Source organism: Macaca fascicularis, chromosome 1 (genome assembly GCF_037993035.2).
Source record: "Macaca fascicularis isolate 582-1 chromosome 1, T2T-MFA8v1.1".
NCBI lineage: Eukaryota > Metazoa > Chordata > Mammalia > Primates > Cercopithecidae > Macaca > Macaca fascicularis.
In genome coordinates, this window is record NC_088375.1 from 25713284 (window position 1) to 25731063 (window position 17780).

Below are 17780 nucleotides of genomic sequence, written 5' to 3' on the forward strand. Positions count from 1 at the left end.
TATAACAGAGTTTAAAATTAAATATGTGTAAGACAGCTATCTGGTAAGCAAATGTCCAATAAGGAATGTTAAAGACTGATCCTTCATGCATCTGACAGTTAAATTCCAGAATTAAGTATTTTCAATGGCCAAAACAGAATTTAGCTTGACTACTTGTTCATAATAGTTTAGATTTTACCAAGTACGTGATAGAGGGGCAGAAAAATGCTCAGTTTTAAGTTTAGATTTTGGGAAGCTTAGTAAAATGCAGGATCAAGTAATTTCAGCTGTAAGGGATAGTCTAAAGCAGAGATTCTGCACATAGAGTTAATGAAGCCCAATGCCTGGACATTAGGAAGAAGCGGTGGGCCCATCCATCCATGATAGTGTTTGTACAATTTTATGTGCAAATACATATTTGCCTTGTACTGAGGGGAGGTTTTAGCTGAATGTTAAAGGTTCCTATGACTCAGAAAGGGTTAAGAACCTTTTATCCATAGGAAAGCTGGAGTATTAAGTTGATGTTTACTTTTCTAAAAAAATCTGGATTTAATGGTACATTTGGCCCCACATGCCCATAGATTCCATGGAAATACTCTCTCCCAAAATAACAATATGACAATAAAAAGGAACACAGATTTAAAAATAACAGTGTAGTAACCGTTTACATAGCATTTACATTGTATTAGGTATTATAAGTAATATAGAAATGATTTACAGTATAAGGAAGGGTATGCATAGGTTATATACAAATATGCCATTATATATGAGGGACTTGAGGATCTACAGATTTTGGTATTTTCAGCGATTTTAGAACTAATCCCTCATGGATACCAAGGGGTGACTGTAATTTGGTTTATTTACAGAAACTCCTGAAGAATCATCAGAGGATGTGACAAAATATCAGGAAGGAGTATCTGCAGAAAACCCAGTTCAGAACCATATCAATATAAGTGAGTTGCTCCCTTTAGATAATTGCTTTGTATGAGAAAATAAAAAGCCTTAATATATGTTAATCTCTCTAGAGTTAGAGACCATGTCCAAATGTGTTGTGGAATTTTCCTCCCCTTATAGAGGAATTAGATGTCATAGTAGAATGTGTTTGTCAGCTCCTAAGTTAGGTTAAATAATTAATATTGCCCACTTTACCACCTGTTACATACAACTTTATTTTCTGACAGCACAATCAGATAAGTTCACAGCCAAGCCATCGGATTCCAACTCAGGAGAAAGAAATGACCTCAATCTTGATAGCTCTTGTGGGGTTCCAGAAGAATCTACTTCATCTGAAAAAGCCAAGGAACCAGAAACTTCAGATCAGACTAGCACTGAGAGTGCTACCAATGAAAATAACACCAATCCTGAGCCTCAGTTCCAAACAGAAGCCATCGGGCCTTCAGCTCATGAAGAAACATCCACCAGGGACTCTGCTCTTCAGGACACAGATGACAGTGATGATGACCCAGTCCTGATCCCAGGTGCAAGGTATCGAGCAGGACCTGGTGATAGGTTGGTAAATTTTTAATTAACATGAACTGTAAAAAATGTATTTCACGAGGATTTGTTTGAAGTCATGTAAGGGAATCTCTCCATTTTTGACAGTTGCTTCCTCTAAGAGTGTCTTTTTCATATAAACCTAAAGAAACTTTACAGTTTACTGTAAATGATTTTACATATTATATTTTTTGAGCACTGTACATTAATAGGGAAATAAAAAGTCTTCATTCTCCTTATCTCTAGCACTGAGACCTGCTTCTGAATTTACAGATCAAGAGAAAACAAGGTTAAGAATGACCCACAGGTTATTTATGAAGTCAAGGTTATACTTAGCTCTCAGTTTATCTTGTAGATATCCAGGCCTCTATCAGTTTTGCATTGGTTTTAATGTTAATTTTTTCCTGCTTTTCTATTGACCCTGGATTAAGGTAGTGTGTTAGTAGTTCTGTGTTTGGAAACACTGTTTTTCTTTGATTTCTACTAAACTTAGTGACTGAATTTAGAAAATGAAAAATTACACTAAATAAATACTGTAGCAGCAATAAAAAATTGAATTGCCAACATGTTTATATAGTTTTTCTATATTTTATGTGATCACAAGGATATATTTTCTTTTGTGGGAGATAAAATAAATTTTTAAAGTATACTGCATTTCATACTTATGGAAAACTATTTCTGTTATTAGTGCTATGATATCTCATTGTAAGTTCTGTCTTCTTTCAGAGAACCTAGTTTTAATCTTAAAATCCTAGTTTACAAAGGAGTGAGATTCTATTTGAAATCACGTTTTATATGCTCAGTATATTGCTGTTTATAAGATACGCTAAAGTATCTGTCAACTGAAAAATATAATGAAAGATTAATTTACCACTTATAGTCAAGAACATAATGATGGGTTTGAGTACTGGTTTCACCACCTACCAGCAATGTTTTTTCATTCAAATTACTTAATGACTCTTAAAGATTCAGTTTCCTTATCTATAAAATAGGGTTATGATTATCTAAAATTATTGCAAGAATTTAAAAACATATCTATCAGTCAGTCAATCATGATGTGACCTGGCTCATATTAATAGCACTAATTAAATGATAGCTGTATTAAACAATCAAGATAGTCTATGAGGCCCCTTTAATTTTTAAAAGAATTATAGTAAAAATGACTCTAGGGATACAGACTGACAGAAAACAGGCAAAAATCCTGAAGAGGATAGCTTGCAGTTCAGGGGAACTGCCTTTTCTTAACTATGAAAGGGTATGTTTCTTCCTTTAGTCATATTTGGGAAATGTTTACTTTGCCATGGTACTTTTTTTGTAGATACGAACCAAGAATTTCCTCCCATATTTATACTTAGAGATTAATCAAACATCTTCTCTTTACCTATACACATTAATCTTGAACATTCTTAATATATATTTTAGGCAAGTAAGCCTTGGTTCTATTTCTTTCTATACCCAGAGGGAGTTCCTTAGAATGTTATTACCACTTAATATATGCAGATGAGATTAGCAAGCTTAGCGCAATTTGAAAATCAAACTGATAATTTCCAAAACCCAGGGTTGAGAGCTAGATTCTATAATTTAATTAAGCTTGTACCTTTATGGCCTTCCATTTATATAAATGAGCTAATGTCTTATTTTTCTATATTTAAGTAGTAGAACATGATACTGAGGTCATAATTGAAAATAAAATTTAAGTTCCCAGTTTCTAGTAATGTTTTTTATGGATATTAGACACTTTGAGAAAATCATAACTATTTAGCAGCTTCTGTGCAGGCTACTTATAACACTAATACCAAGCCTGCTTTATAGCTGAGGAAACTTAGGTGCTAAGCAAAGGGTTTTTGTATTCTAGACCTAAGGAGTTTTGTTTTTTGAAACACAGTACTGTAATATTAATGAGAAAGAAGGATTTGAGGGAGGGTGGGTCCTGGAGAATACAGAAACTGTAATCTTTCTATAGAGCTTTATCATCTTCGTAATCCTTAGATGATTTATATGTTTTAGGGATTCTTTTAGTGTTTAGATCTGTCACAAAGTTGGTTCCCAGTAACCTCATTGACCCAAGGAAACTCAGGTGCTGAACTGGACCAGCAGAATCTTTTAGAAGAGAGATAATCAGTGACAACAAACAGCCTGGAATTGATCCCACTTCATGCATATACTCTTGAATTCATACTCTCAGGATTAGATCCGGATTTGAAACCACTCTGGGATCATATTTAGTTCCCTGCTTTTTAAAAATTAAAGATTATTTAATATTCTGTACACTCATTTGAGTATTTAGCCTATGTTGGTCCTACATGGTATTTTGTTTTGTGAGATACAGTAGTAAACTTCCTGAAGAGTAACAGAAGAATGATAAAATTCTTACCCTTCAAGAAACTTAATTATTTATGAAGAAGAGAGAATACCCAAGCCACTTATAGGAACATAGAACACATTTAATATATGAAAGTAAATACAATTACGTGTGTGTGTGTGTGTGTGTGTGTATAAAGATGTGTATACTGAGGGTAACTAGAAAGTGATTAGAGTAACAATTACATTAATTTTCCTTTGAGATTTGCATTATTTTCTAGCTCTTTACCAAAAAATTTGTAAATGGTGTAAATATTTCCTCTGACTTTTATCTCATTTTTTATAATTGTTAACTTTATTGGTACCATCCTGATTTAATCTTGAACAACTGTAAAAAAGTATACTTTTAATATTTCTGCACCTTTCTAAGGGCTCTTCATCATTGACACTCCTGCCAGTTTATCTTACTTCTCAATTTATTTGACTTTTATTCTAAAAAGAGAAAGTTTAAGAGATTTTGCTTCTTAAGAACATGAAAAGAATCACTTACCAGCTTGTAATTAGGCATATGATTTTGGAGAATTTCTGTTTCCTAAGAGACTAAGGGTTGTGAAGCTCTGTTGTAAAAATCATATTTGGTTCCTAGACTCCAAGGATACATTGCACACATGGATGAAAGGCCCACCTAAAAGGATGTATGTCTTAAAGTTCCCTCCATGCTGCCATTTGCAAAGCCCAGTCAATATTAGTTTAGTTGGAGTGGAGAAATGGTCCTAAAATTAAATATTATAAAAGTGTATACTTATTCTGTACTTTATATAAAGAACTATATAGTTTTTGTCCCAAATTTAATTTTTAAAATGAAACTTTAAAAAGCTTTATAGCTAAGTCATTTCTGACACACATTTACTAAAAATATCAGAACAGTTCCTTGCAATACAGAGTAATGATTTTTTCAAAAAATTTGCTTTCTTATAATTTGGTTAAATAAATGACCCAGGTTTTCATTTTTGGGCTGAGATCAAGCATGAGAAGGAAATGTCTTAGAAAATGAAGACCTTAACAACTAACATAGATATTTTTAAATGGAATGCTCTTCTCATTAACTACAGCAAGTCTATATAAATGTAACTGGGAGTCTATAGCAGAGCAGCAGACTTACTCCTAAAGAGCCATATCATAAGTATTTTAGACTTTGTTGGCCAGGAGACAAAATGGAGACCATTATGGTAGGTACCTATATGACCATTTAAAATATTACATTTAAAAATGTAAAAACTTTTCTTAGCCTAAGGTTCATTTCAAAAATTGGCATTTGGCAGAGATCTAGCCCAAGAGTCATAGCTTGCAAATACCTGCTCTGTAGTAATCAGTATTATAGAGAGAAGTCAAACTATAGTCTGTGGTAAAATACCTCTGCTGGCAGAAATCCAGAGTTTAAAACAATGAAATATATGAATCGCCACATATTTGGGTTCCCTGTAACTTTGTGTAAGACAAGAACATAGAACAGTAAATGGGAAATAAATTGAAAAAAGACATAAAGAAATGTATGTTCTCTAATCATGGTGTTTAAAAAAATAAAATTAGTCCTAATGTCAAAAATAAGTCTGACTTAGGAAAAAAGCAAAACAAAACAAAAAAATAGTATGTGTATCTCTTAGTGATTTTATATACTGTATTTATTTATTTCGTTTTGTTTTATTTTTTGAGACAGGGTTTTGCCCTGTTGCCCAGGCTGGAGTACAATGGTACAGTCATAGCTCACTGCAGCCTCATACTCCTGGGCTCAAGCGATCCTGCTCCCTCAGTCTCCCAGGTAGCTGGGATTACAGATGCATGTTGCTGCACTCTTTATTTATTTATTTATTTTAGTTTTAGAAGAGACAGTCTCACTATGTTGACCAGGCTGGTCTTGAACTCCTGGCCTCAAGCCTCAGCCACCCAAAGTGCTGGGGGACTGCAGGCATGAGCCACCGTGCCTGGCCATATACTGGATTAAGAAACATATATATATGCCCTTGGAATGAAAAGAGTGTGGTTGAGTTCTCTGTTCAGATAATCTTCATGTAAGTTTTTCTTTTTTTTCTTTTTTTGAGATGGAGTCTTGCTCTGTCACCCAGGCTGGAGTGCAGTGGCGCAATCTTGGCTCACTGCAAGCTCCACCTCCCAGGTTCACACCATTCTCCTGCCTCAGCCTCCCAATTAGCTGGGACTACAGGCACCCACCACCACGCCCAGCTAATTTTTTGTATTTTTAGTAGAGACAGGTTTTCACTGTGTTAGCCAGGATGGTCTCGATCTTCTGACCTCGTGATCCGCCTGCCTCGGCCTCCCAAAGTGCTGGGATTACAGGTGTGAGCCACTGTGCCTGGCCCATATAATTTTTTTTTTTCTTTTACAATGCCAAATCTATTGTAAATTATTTGATGGCCTGGTTGGTAGCTCTTACTGTTTCTAAACTCAAGAGAAAACCTAAATTACTCTCTGAAAAAGACAAGCATCTAAGAAAGCTTCCTGAATAAGTCCTCACATAGTCTCTTGAATAGTTTTTAATTATATCCTCAGTTAGGATGATCTAATAATTTTTTCCCTAAAGAGTGATAATATTAACCCTGTATTGCCCTGTAATAAGTTTTAGAAGTATTATTTTCATAGAAATTTGGTTCCATATACCTGGACCATGGAGCATAGCCCTCACTTTTAAAGCCAAAATTCCTTGTACTGTAAATTTGGCAGCATTTATTCAGTCATCATTATAACCACGCTTTCCATGTTTCTCATTATTGCAGTTTACTCTTTATTAAAGAAAATTGCAGAGAGAAAAGAAATAGTCAAAGAGAAAGAACTGGACTCCTAGGAAGTTACAAACCATGTTATTCTTTGCTTATTTGTTATATAGTCTTGTGGTTAGGCCAAGTGAGTCAGCTTAGGGCTTAATTAGTTATTTTCCAAAGAGCTCCTCAGCTTTGAGGAGCGTATAGGTGTTCCCGTGGATGGCATTCGTAATAAGCCAGTGCAGTTTCCCATACTGTGACAGGATTGGGTTCTGATTTATTTAAAAGATAAAAGGGATTAAGTGCAATGTCTTCCTTCTATTTTATCTTCAATGAGTGTTTCTGTTCGCTTAATTTCTTCATATACATTTAGTTGACTGACATATTCCTTGCTTAATGCCCTAAGTCACAAAGGGAAACAAAAGTTTTTTTTAAAATTGAGATGATTGATGATTAAAAAAGGTGACCTTAATGCTTTAAATATTTGGTTCTTTGAAGTCTTTGTAAGTGATTTCAGTTATTGTGTTCCCTTCACTAGATTTAATATCAGAGGAACAACAATAGGTGATAGAATAATGAGGTAATTCAGTATATTCCTTCATTATTTTTTTCTATGATGGATTTGCCAGGTCCTCTTTTGCCACAGCTAACCACCTTTCCTATTAACAGTTAATATTTCCTTTGAACTTACTGAACTCTAAGTGCTAAGCATTGTAAAGCAGGTCGCTTTCCACAAACTATATTTAGCTGCATGCACTGCATGGGGATAGAATGAAAAGAAATTTCCTGTGTGCAGATATAACTGATGTTCACTTCAAATGTGTCATATGACAAAGTAACTATAATCTGAAATGATGTACTTTAAATATCAGTTACTCTTTTTGGATATTTTGTTGAAGAATGCAATTTATGTTTTTTTAATTTGATTGGGATAACAATTATCAACTTTTTGTTACTCATATATACTCCTTTTCCTTGAGCTCAATAACTAAAAATGTACTTAAGTCTAAATCTGTGTATAGGTTTCTGATTTTTGAAAGAAAGTTGTTTCCTTATAAATAGTTTAGAAATAGTGTCACATCAAGATGATACATAATCCTCAAGCACTTCTCTAATTCTGACAATGGTGTATATTTTTGGGTAGATCTTTAAAGTGAACCTCAATCACATCAATCACCTACTCAAAACCTGGTTTGCTGACAAAAGCAACCTTGTACTTAACTCTAGAGGCATGTATCTGTTATTTACATCAGTTTCTAAAACAGAGTTGAACATGAAACATATAGCAACAATCAGAAATGTAAAGTTTGTAGAGTTCCCAATGGAAAATGCAGAAGTCATGAAATAAGCCAAAAAATATAATAGATGTATGGAAATTTCTGGTTATGGTTCATTCTCAGGAGGATTCTCAACTACAAGTCTCAAATTTGTTTTTGCTTCTCAAACTTGTTTTATTTTTGTGTTGTTGTTTCTAGCCTGTTTTAACATTAAGGTATATTTGAAGTAACTTTTTCAAATTATTACTAGTTATCACTTTCTTTTTTTTTTTCCCAAGGTGTATACTTGCTCTGTTGCCCGGGCTGTAGTGCAGTGGCACAATCCCAGCCCACTACAGCCTCCGCCTCCAGAGTTCAAGTGATTCTCCTGCCTCAGCCTCCTGAGTATCTGGGATTACAGGCGCCCACCACCAGGCCCAGCTAATTTTTGTATTTTTAGTAGAGACAGGGTTGGTCACCATGTTAGTCAGGCTGGTCTTGAACTACTGACATCAAGTGATCTGCCCATGTTGGCCTCCCAAAAGTGCTGGGATTACAGGCGTGAGCCAGTGCACCTGGCCTAGTTATCACTTTCTAATTAATTATATGACAATAAAATGGAATTTGCTTTAGAGTTCTTTGATATTCTGATTTATACTTTTTATCCCAAGTACACAAAGCTGGTTTCTGCTTTCATAATGAAAATTGCAACTATAAAGTATCATGATGCTTTGAGTTTTAGAAAAGCTAAAACACTAACGTGGAGATTATCATGAACTGATAAACAATGGTAAAGCAAAAAATGTAACAGCAGAAGAGTGAATGAGGTGAGACTCATTCTTCTCTACCTCATTTATTTCTTATGTAGAGATTATCTGGTGGAAGCTTCTAATTATAAGGCAGTATTTTCCTGCCACTGAACACATTTGTTCTGCTTCTCCTTTTAGCAATTGGAGATGTTCAAAGAATGTAAACTGCTTAAGATAGACAAAATTAAAAAAAAATCACAGATGTTTATATCTACTATCCATTATGACTGGTCTTCATTAGGGACTGTCTTACAGTGTTTGGGGAATGTGATTTACTGTAATCTGCTAAGATTCTGAATGATAGGTGCCATATTTCTTTGAATAGTAAATAAAGTGGTAGTCATCCCCTACTTTTATTACCTCATCACCTCTTTCCTGGTCTATTGAGGGAGTTCTCCAACTCTTTCTACTCCTGCTTTCAGTATTTCTCCATTGTTTATGATATAAAGAAGAGACAAACCCAGCTTCCTTGCCTGGTATGTAGGGCACTTCTTAATATAGCTGCTGCCAAAAATTGGTCATGCTCTCTACATTGCCATACTTGGAGTGTCACTGGATACATTCAGAGGACTATTGGAGTTCTCTGAATACATTATACTGCCTTAAGCCAGTGTGTCTTTACATACTCTGAGCCTTCTAACAGAAAGGACCTCCCATCACTGTTACCATCATTTGGGTCACCTCATCTTTCAACATCATCTTAAGCTACTTTTCCTGGCCCATATATTCCCTAATCAAAAATATGGGCCCTTATATACACCTACTGTACTACCTGTCAGAGTTCATTGTATATTTGTATGTTTTCATATATAAGAATGTAAGCACTTTTAAGGACAGTGTAATACATACAGGCACACAGAAATAAAAGTTGGCAAAGACACCTTTTTGTCAAAAACTCTAGCTAACTAAATTTTTATTCGTATCTCCCTGCATGATATGGGTTTTTGCTTTCTTTCTCTGCTTCCTGAAACGTGAATGAGAAACCAGTGAATTACTGTTTCAGGGGTCCCGCGGCCTCTCCACACATTTGATTGCTTGCTACACTTCAATCATGGCTATAATTTATTATGGCAAGGAAAAAAGATCAGACAGAGTGGAAGAATCCAGGCACAATGTTCCACTGTTCTCTCTTTCAGAATGTGCACCTCCCTTCCCAATAAAATACAGTGATATTTGTGTAGTTTTTCTGCCCTGGTGAAGCCTGCTTATAACTCAAAATCCAGGGTGTTTACTGGGGGCTGGTCATGTAGACACCTCTGCCTGTGTGCCTAACCACAGTCACCTGAATTCCAGACCCAGAAGGAAAGTAGGTGTTTACCACAAATCATGTTACTTTTGCAGTTTACGCAAGCTGGCCCCGCAGGGTTGTATCCCAGGCAGGCAGAGCAACGTAACATGCCAAAAGTCAAGTTCTCAGACACCAGCCAAGGGCCAGCCTTATAAGCAGACCCTTCTAAAGATAGCAGCATCAGACCTGCTATCCCTTACTTTTGTTTACTAATACATTGTAAGGCAAAGAATCCAGTTTCTTGCCCCCACAAAAGAGCAGAAACAGCAAGATACTGTCTAGCAACCTATCTCCCTCACTTATTTCAGATGCTTGTAAAGATATGTGTTGAAATGACAGAAGTTCTAACATATAGACCTTTTTTGTTGATAAAGCTAGATAACGCTGATGTATTAATAGTATCTTAGTTCATTTCCTGTTGCTTATGATAGAAATCTTCTGGGTAATTAATAAAAGAAATGCATTTTTTACAGTTACAGAGGCTGGGAAATCCAAGGTAGCAGGGCCACAGAGCCTTCTGGCTAGCAAGGACTCTGCAGAGTCCCAAGCTGGCACAGGAGATCACATGATGAGAAGGCTCAGCTCAGGCTTCTCTTCCTCTTCTTATAAAGCCACCAGTCCCCACTGCCATGATAATCTGTTAATCTATAAGTAGATTAATTCATTCTTGAGAGCAGAGCCCTCATGATCCAATCACCTTTTAAAGACCCCACCGCTCAATACTGCCACATTGGGGATTAAGTTTCACCATGAGTTTTGGAGGGGACATGCAAACCATAGCACATAGCTTTTACTATAAACCAAGTGTGTGTTTTAAAGCACTTAAAATGTTTATCTTTTAATAACTTTTTTCTAGACTCTTATTTATAGCATTCAATTGGACTGCAAACATTTTAAAATTTATAATTTAAATGAAAATTTTAGCTTCACCCTGGCTGAATAATCACAGGTTGTATATAAGAAGATTCAAATTAATGAGGTTTTCTTTTCTAAGAACTGCTAAGCTAATATAAGAAAAATATATACATAGTGTAAATTAAAAGAACTTACTGGGTTTTTGTTTTTGTTTTTGTTTTTTTTGAGGTGAAATCTTGCTCTGTCGCCCAGGCTGGAGTGCAGTGGCGCAATCTCGGCTCACTGCAACCTTTGCCTGCCGGGTTCAAGCAGTTCTCCTGCCTCAGCCTCCCAAGTAGCTGGGACTACAGGCATGCACCACCATGCCCAGCTAATTTTTTGTATTTTTAGTAGAGATGGGGTTTTTAACTTGATATACTGAAGAACAGTGTATTCAGAATTATAATGAGCATTTCCAATGAACCATAAATACATGGAATTTAATCTATTCTTTTAATATCCTTTTTCTTATTTATGCCTGGAGAATGCATCTTTAACACATACGCATAGCAACTTTAATTCTTATAGCAAAGTTTTATAGTTACTGTGAAAGTAGAGACATAGAAATGTAATAATTGTTGCAGAGACTCTTCTATTGAAGGAGATGGTGGTGAGGATAGCTTTCCTATGTTTATAAGAACCTAGATCTTCAGTCTTTGAATTGAAAAAAATCAAGCTCAAGTTTTTTATAATAAATTCACACTCAATTTATTTTTGAGTGGAATAATTTAATTACAAAATTAAGAAGATGAAGGTCACTGTTGTCCAAAGTGTTCTGATGCTCTACAATGTGGTCACAAAATTTGGGAAATACTACATTGTGTATACATCTTTGTGAGATTCACAAGAACTTGTGGCATAATAAAGCCTCTGAGAAGACTTGCAGCAAAGAAACCTCTTTAAGCTTTGTTTAGTATATCATTTTCCACACTTACTTTATCATAAGCCTATTTTGTGGAATACCTACAAAAATCCCAAGTTTGAGAAGTGCTCTGCTTCCAGATTATTCTAACTACATTCTAGACAAGTATTGAGTTCCTTAGAAACCTGGACTAGGAGAAGCTTTTATTTCCCTTTAGTGTTTCACTGTGTGTTTTGCATAGCAAATAATTTCTTTCTACAAATTTATTCAAAATTCGCCTGCTATAATTCTAGTCATGTTCTTGTATTCTATCCATAGTACAGTATCCTTTATATAATAACCTTGTTTGGTAACTGAATTACTTAAGTCATTTCATTCCTGGTCTATCCTCTCCTAATCTTTGATTATGCTGTTTTTCCCACCCTAAAAAGTCTTTGTTCTCTTGTAAGGTATTTTACTCATACCTATAATATCAGTTAATTTGTGCCCTTCTACCTATGTGTAATGGTGTTTTATGAAAGGGTTTACCATCTTGAAAATGGTATGCAAAGTAATTCATTTTTTAGTGCTCTTTAATGAATTTCTCCTTATTTTAGCCTAGTTTTTTACTAAATGTGACTAGTACTTTTAAAAGGGGTTTATAGACTGTTTCATGTAACTTCATACTTTAACCTTGGCGTTATCTCCAAGATTCCAGATTTCCTGGAATATGCAATAGTAAAATACAAAGTCAGGAGTCTACGTTTTATTTTCTTAGGTTAGTTGTACATCCTTCAGATTTACTGCCTTTTTCTCCATTAATGTTTCTTCCAAATAGAATAATAATTGATACTTTGAGCTGTTTTGTTATTACTTTGAAATTGCTGGATAATCAATTTTTTACCTATTATTTTGTTACTTCAATAAACCTCTTATGTGCTAGATACTCTGATGGGTGCTGGTGATAATGATAACACAACGCCTACCCTCCTTGAACTCTCAGTTCAGTGGGATACACAGACATATATACATAGTTACAATACAGTAATTGCATTGACAGAGCTTTGCAGGGCTTTGAGAGTATTAAGGACCCCCTCATCTAACCTGAGGAAGGGGAGAATTGTATTTTTATAATTCTTGGTTTATGACACACTATTATTGTTAGTTCATACTTGGTTCCTTTTCTTTCTTTAGATACCCACGAGCCCACCAACCAATCCAAGAACTAAAAAACTCGCTGTAACTTAAATCTACCTGTTCACCCTATTTTGTCCATCTGCCTACCACACCAGTGGTAACCAGTGTGTGAATGTTATGGTTATCATGCCTTGCTTTAAAAAACAAAACATAAACATATAAACATAAATTTTTACCCACTTTTGAACTTTAAATAAAAATGATGTCATACTGTATACGAGACTGGGGCTTTTTTTTTTTTCTCAGATATTATCTTACTATGATTCATCCATGTTATATGTAGCTCTTGCCCAGTCATTTTTACTGCTGTCTAATAATAAGTTTGACTAAACCATAGTTTATCCATTTTCCTGTTAATGGACATTTAGGTTGTTTCTAGTTTTTGGTATTAACAGTGCTGCTTTGAGCATTCTCAAATATTTCTCCTGATAACAAAGTTTTTCTTGGGTATATACCTAGGAATGGACCATTTGCAAAATAATTTAAAATTGTTCTCCAAAGTGGGAGTGTAAATTAAATACAATATATAACAATATTTTTTAAAAATCATGTTTATTCACATCACTGATTCTTGTTGTCACATATCTTGATTTTTCTAATTGATTTGGTGTACAGTAATATCTCATGGTCTTGATGTTCGTTGCCCAATTTACAAAGAAGATTATGCATCTCTTGTTTTTCAGCCTGATCTCTTGATCTGTTTGTTTGTTTGTTTGTTTGTTTTTGAGATGGAGTCTCGCTCTGTCACCAGGCTGGAGTGTAGTGGCACGATCTCAGCACACTGCAACTTCCACCTCCCAGGTTCAAGTGATTCTCCTGCCTCAGCCTCCCAGGTAGCTGGGATTACAGGTGCATGCCACCACACCCGGCTAATTTTTGTATTTTTAGTAGAGATGGGGCTTCACTGTGTTAGCCAGGCTGGTCTCGAACTCCTAAACCTCAAGTGATCCACCTGCCTCAGCCTCCCAAAGTGCTGGGATTACAGGCGTGAGCCACTGCACCCGGTCCTGATCTGGTTTTCTACTGGGTTGTTTTAATTGAGTTGTTTTTCTTTTCCTTATTGATTTATAAGAATTCTTAATGCATTTTTGATACTAATCCACTATCATGTATTAGTGCACAAATATTTTTTCTATTTTATGATGTTTTTCACTGTTTTTAGGCTGTTTCTTGATGAACCATTTTTAATTTTCACATAGTTAAATTTTATCGATCTTTTATGCTTATCACTTTATTTTATTTACAAAGTCCTTATCTGGAATTTTAAAATTTATCTATATTTCCTTTTGAAGTTTTACTTTTGACATTTAAGTTACTAATTTATTTGGGAATGATTTTTGTTTATGATGTATATGTGTAACTTCCCTGCCCCATTTAGATAGCCAGTTTTTCCCCTGTTCATTTATGAAATGGTGAATTTTCCCAGTGATCTGCTATCCCACGTATGTCATATTACAAAGATTTATATAACACAAATCTGTTTCTAGGCTGTTTTGTTTCATCAGACAATTTGTCTCTCTGTCAGTATCATACTTTTGTAATTATTATAGCTTTGTAATAAATCTTAATGGCTGCTAAGGCAAGACCCTTCTTTCTCTTTATTCATTTTTAGAAGGATCTTGGCTATTCTTTGTCCTTTGGTTGATTTTATTAAGTTCTACAAATAAGTCATCAGAATATGCTTATAGCTGTAATAAATTTGTAAAATAAATTTGGGTGAAAATTGTTTATCTTTACTATACAATGTTATATCTACAATTATTTAGGCCTTTTTTTCTTTTTTCCTTGAGACAGGGTCTTGCTCTGTCGCCCAGGCTGGAGTGCAGTGGCATGATCACGGCTCACTGCAGTTTCGACCTCCTGGGCTCAGGCAATCCTCCCACCTCAGCTTCCTGAGTAGCTAGGACCACAGATGTGTGCCACCACTCCTGGCTTATTTTTTTGATTTTTTCGTGGAGATGGGGTCTCACTATGTTGCCCAGCCTGGTTTCAAACTCCTGAGCTCAAGGGATCCTCCTGTCTTAGCCTCCCAAACTGCTGGGATTATAGGTGTGAACTGCTATGCTCAGCCTAGGCCTTTTAGAAAATATCTTTCAGTAACATTTTATTTTTCTGTGAACAAGTTTTATACATATTTTTTGTAACTTAAAGACACTTTTGGTTGCTGTTATAAATGCATTCTTTTTAAAATTTAGGCTAATTGTCCCTTGCTGATATTTAGAAATGTAGTTAACTTGCATATGATTATGTATCCAGCCACATTCCTTTTCTATTATTTGTATTAATTGGCCCATAGATTTCTTGAGTTTTGGTTTTTGTTGTTGTTTTGAGAGATAGATCCTTGTTTTGTTACCCAGGCTGGAATACATGACATGATCTTAACTCACTGCATCCTGGAACTACTGGGCTCAAGCCATCCTCCCACCTCAGCCTCCCAAATAGCAGGGACTACAGGTGTGTACCACCATGCCCAGCTAATTTTTTTCACCTTTTTTTAGAGATGGGCTTACTGTGTTGACCAGGCTGATCTTGAACTCCTGGGCTCAAGCAGCCCTCCTGCCTCAGACTCCCGAGTAGCTGGGATTACTGGGGTGAGCCACCGTGCCTGGCCTAGAGCATATTTTTTAAATGAACATTTATGCTTTGATACAGTTCTCATTTATTCATAATTATTACTACCTCATTTACTAATACAGCCTTAATTTTGTCCATACATCTTGTTTTAAATGATTTGAAGCTGGGCACGGTTGTTCATGCCTGTAATCCCAGCACTTTGGGAAGCTGAGGTAGGTGGATCACTTGAGGTCAGGAGTCCGAGACCAGCCTGGCCAACATGGTGAAACCCCATCTCTACCAAAAATACAAAAATTAGCCAGACGTGGTGGAGGCCTGTAGTCCCAGGTACTTGGGAGGCTGAGGCAGGAGAATTACTTGAACCTGGGAGGCAAAGGTTGCAGTGAGCTGAGATCCCGCCACTGCACTCCAGCCTGAGTGATAAAATAAATGGTTTGAGCTGCCATCTAAATTCTTGTTGCATAATTTTTTCCCATTTATAGCTCTTATGTCCTTTGGCTTAGCAACACAGTTATTTCTTCTACTACCTATAACTCTACTTTCTTAGCAAAAGAGTTTTTTCTTTATTAGTTTCTTGCTAATCACATATTTGTAACTGATTCATTGTTCCTTTTTCTTCCATTCAGAAACATGATAGAGAGATCCAAGCCTGTGTGTCTTAAGTATGTCTCTTTCGAGAATATTTGACCTCTCTACCCTTCCCATTCTCACCTCCCAATCAGAAAGAGATAGAGTAAACTAAACATGTCAGCTTTTCTGGGAGTTTCTAACTGTATCTAACTTAAAAATGTATGTGGAGATTCCTTTTTCTTTGATATACTTAGCATAGAAAAAAGTTTTTAAAACACTTTTTTAAGTAAGTCTGTGTAACTTGAAGTATACCATTTTAGTTGATGAAAAAGTAAACATCTTTTTATTATGAAAGTAGAAGTATATAATTGTTACATCATTATTTTAAAAATTGTTAGTCATAATTTAATGTCCATCTTTCCAAACCCTTTCTATGCATGTATAGTTTTATTCTATGAATTATTCTTTAGCCTGTGTTTTTGATTAAGCACTATAATGGTGATATCTTTCATGTGGTTGTTTATGGATCATTCATATCCTTTTTAATGGCTGCATAAGTATTTCATTGTATGGATGTGGCATAATTTATTTAACCTATTCTTTCTATATGAGTATTTAGATTATTTCCAATATGTCTCAATTACAGTTGTGCAGTGAAAAAAAGTTTATGTATTTACATATTTAAATTTTTCTATAATATACATTTTTTTAAAAGTTAAATTGCTGAGTCAAAGCTTGTATTATTTTATTTCTTTTCAAAAATATATTTTACTGGAACTTTACACTATGGGTGGGAGTGTAAATTTATACAGCCACTTTGGAAAACCACAAATAGATCTTCAGTTTGAGAGTATCTATTAAAGCAGAACATTATACACATACTGAGGTCCAGCAGCTCTTCTTCTAGGTATATATCCAACATAAGTATGTACATAGTTCGCCAAAAGACATACACAAATGTGGATAGTAGCCTAATATTAGTAATCAAAAATGTTGACAACCCAATGTCCACCAACAGTAGAATGGATAAATATTAATATATTTTTACCAAGTAATACTCTGCAGCAGAAAGGATGAATAAACTACAGCCAAGTACAACATGGATGAATCTTACAAACATAATTTTGAGCTAAAGAAGCTAGACACAAAAAAATGTATTATGCCACTTAATTAAGGTTCACAAGCAGGCAAAATTAATTCATGATATCAGAAGTCAGAATAATGGTTTCCTTTAAAAGGAACAGTAATGATGGGAATGGGGCACTTAGGAGACTTCAGGAAATCTGGTTATACTGTTTCTAAATACTGGTGCTGATTATATGGACCTGTTTTGTTTGCAAAAATTCATTGAGCTTTTTACCTTATGATTTTCAACTTTCCTGTATATGTGTTATATTTAGTAAAAAGTTTACAATATCTTTTTTATGTGTAAAAACCACTTCAAACTCCTGTCAGTAATGCCTGTTTTCCTGAACTCTTACCATTCTCATATACATAAAAGTCTTTTCAATCTAATAAACATTTGAAGATCAGTTTTTTGTTTTTATCCTATTGTTAGTGAGACTGAGCATCTTTGTTATCTGTTATGAGATCTGTTTTTCTTACTGATTTGTAAACTTTTTAAAGATTATGGACATTTGGTCTATTATGTGTCAAAATATAATATTTTAAATAAATTCAAACTGACAAAATTATTAAGTAATATGTGTTAGGAGAAGTTTACTTTAATAGTTAAATCAGTTTTTAAGAATCCTTTGTTCTTCAATCTCATTTCTGTCACCAAACCATTTCTTAGGAGAG

At 35.0% G+C, this 17780-nt stretch overlaps 1 protein-coding gene across 20 annotated transcripts in view; it reads left to right on the plus strand.

The window, feature by feature from the left end:
- DCAF6 (DDB1 and CUL4 associated factor 6) overlaps nt 1-17780 on the plus strand; it is a 142034-nt gene that overhangs the window by 111594 nt on the left and 12660 nt on the right. For 10 of the 20 annotated variants that reach the window (XR_012419202.1, XM_074004441.1, XM_074004590.1 and 7 more), the window contains 3 exons: nt 846-932; nt 1161-1488; nt 7090-7131. Coding sequence is in view for 18 of the 20 variants with exons in the window: in XM_074004441.1 (XP_073860542.1) it covers nt 846-932; nt 1161-1488; nt 7090-7131 (457 nt within the window). In the remaining 2 variants the exon portion in view is untranslated. The remainder of the gene's footprint in view (nt 1-845; nt 933-1160; nt 1489-7089; nt 7132-17780) is intronic. The other 10 variants (XR_012419194.1, XM_074004531.1, XM_065531707.2 and 7 more) reach the window with 1 other exon arrangement.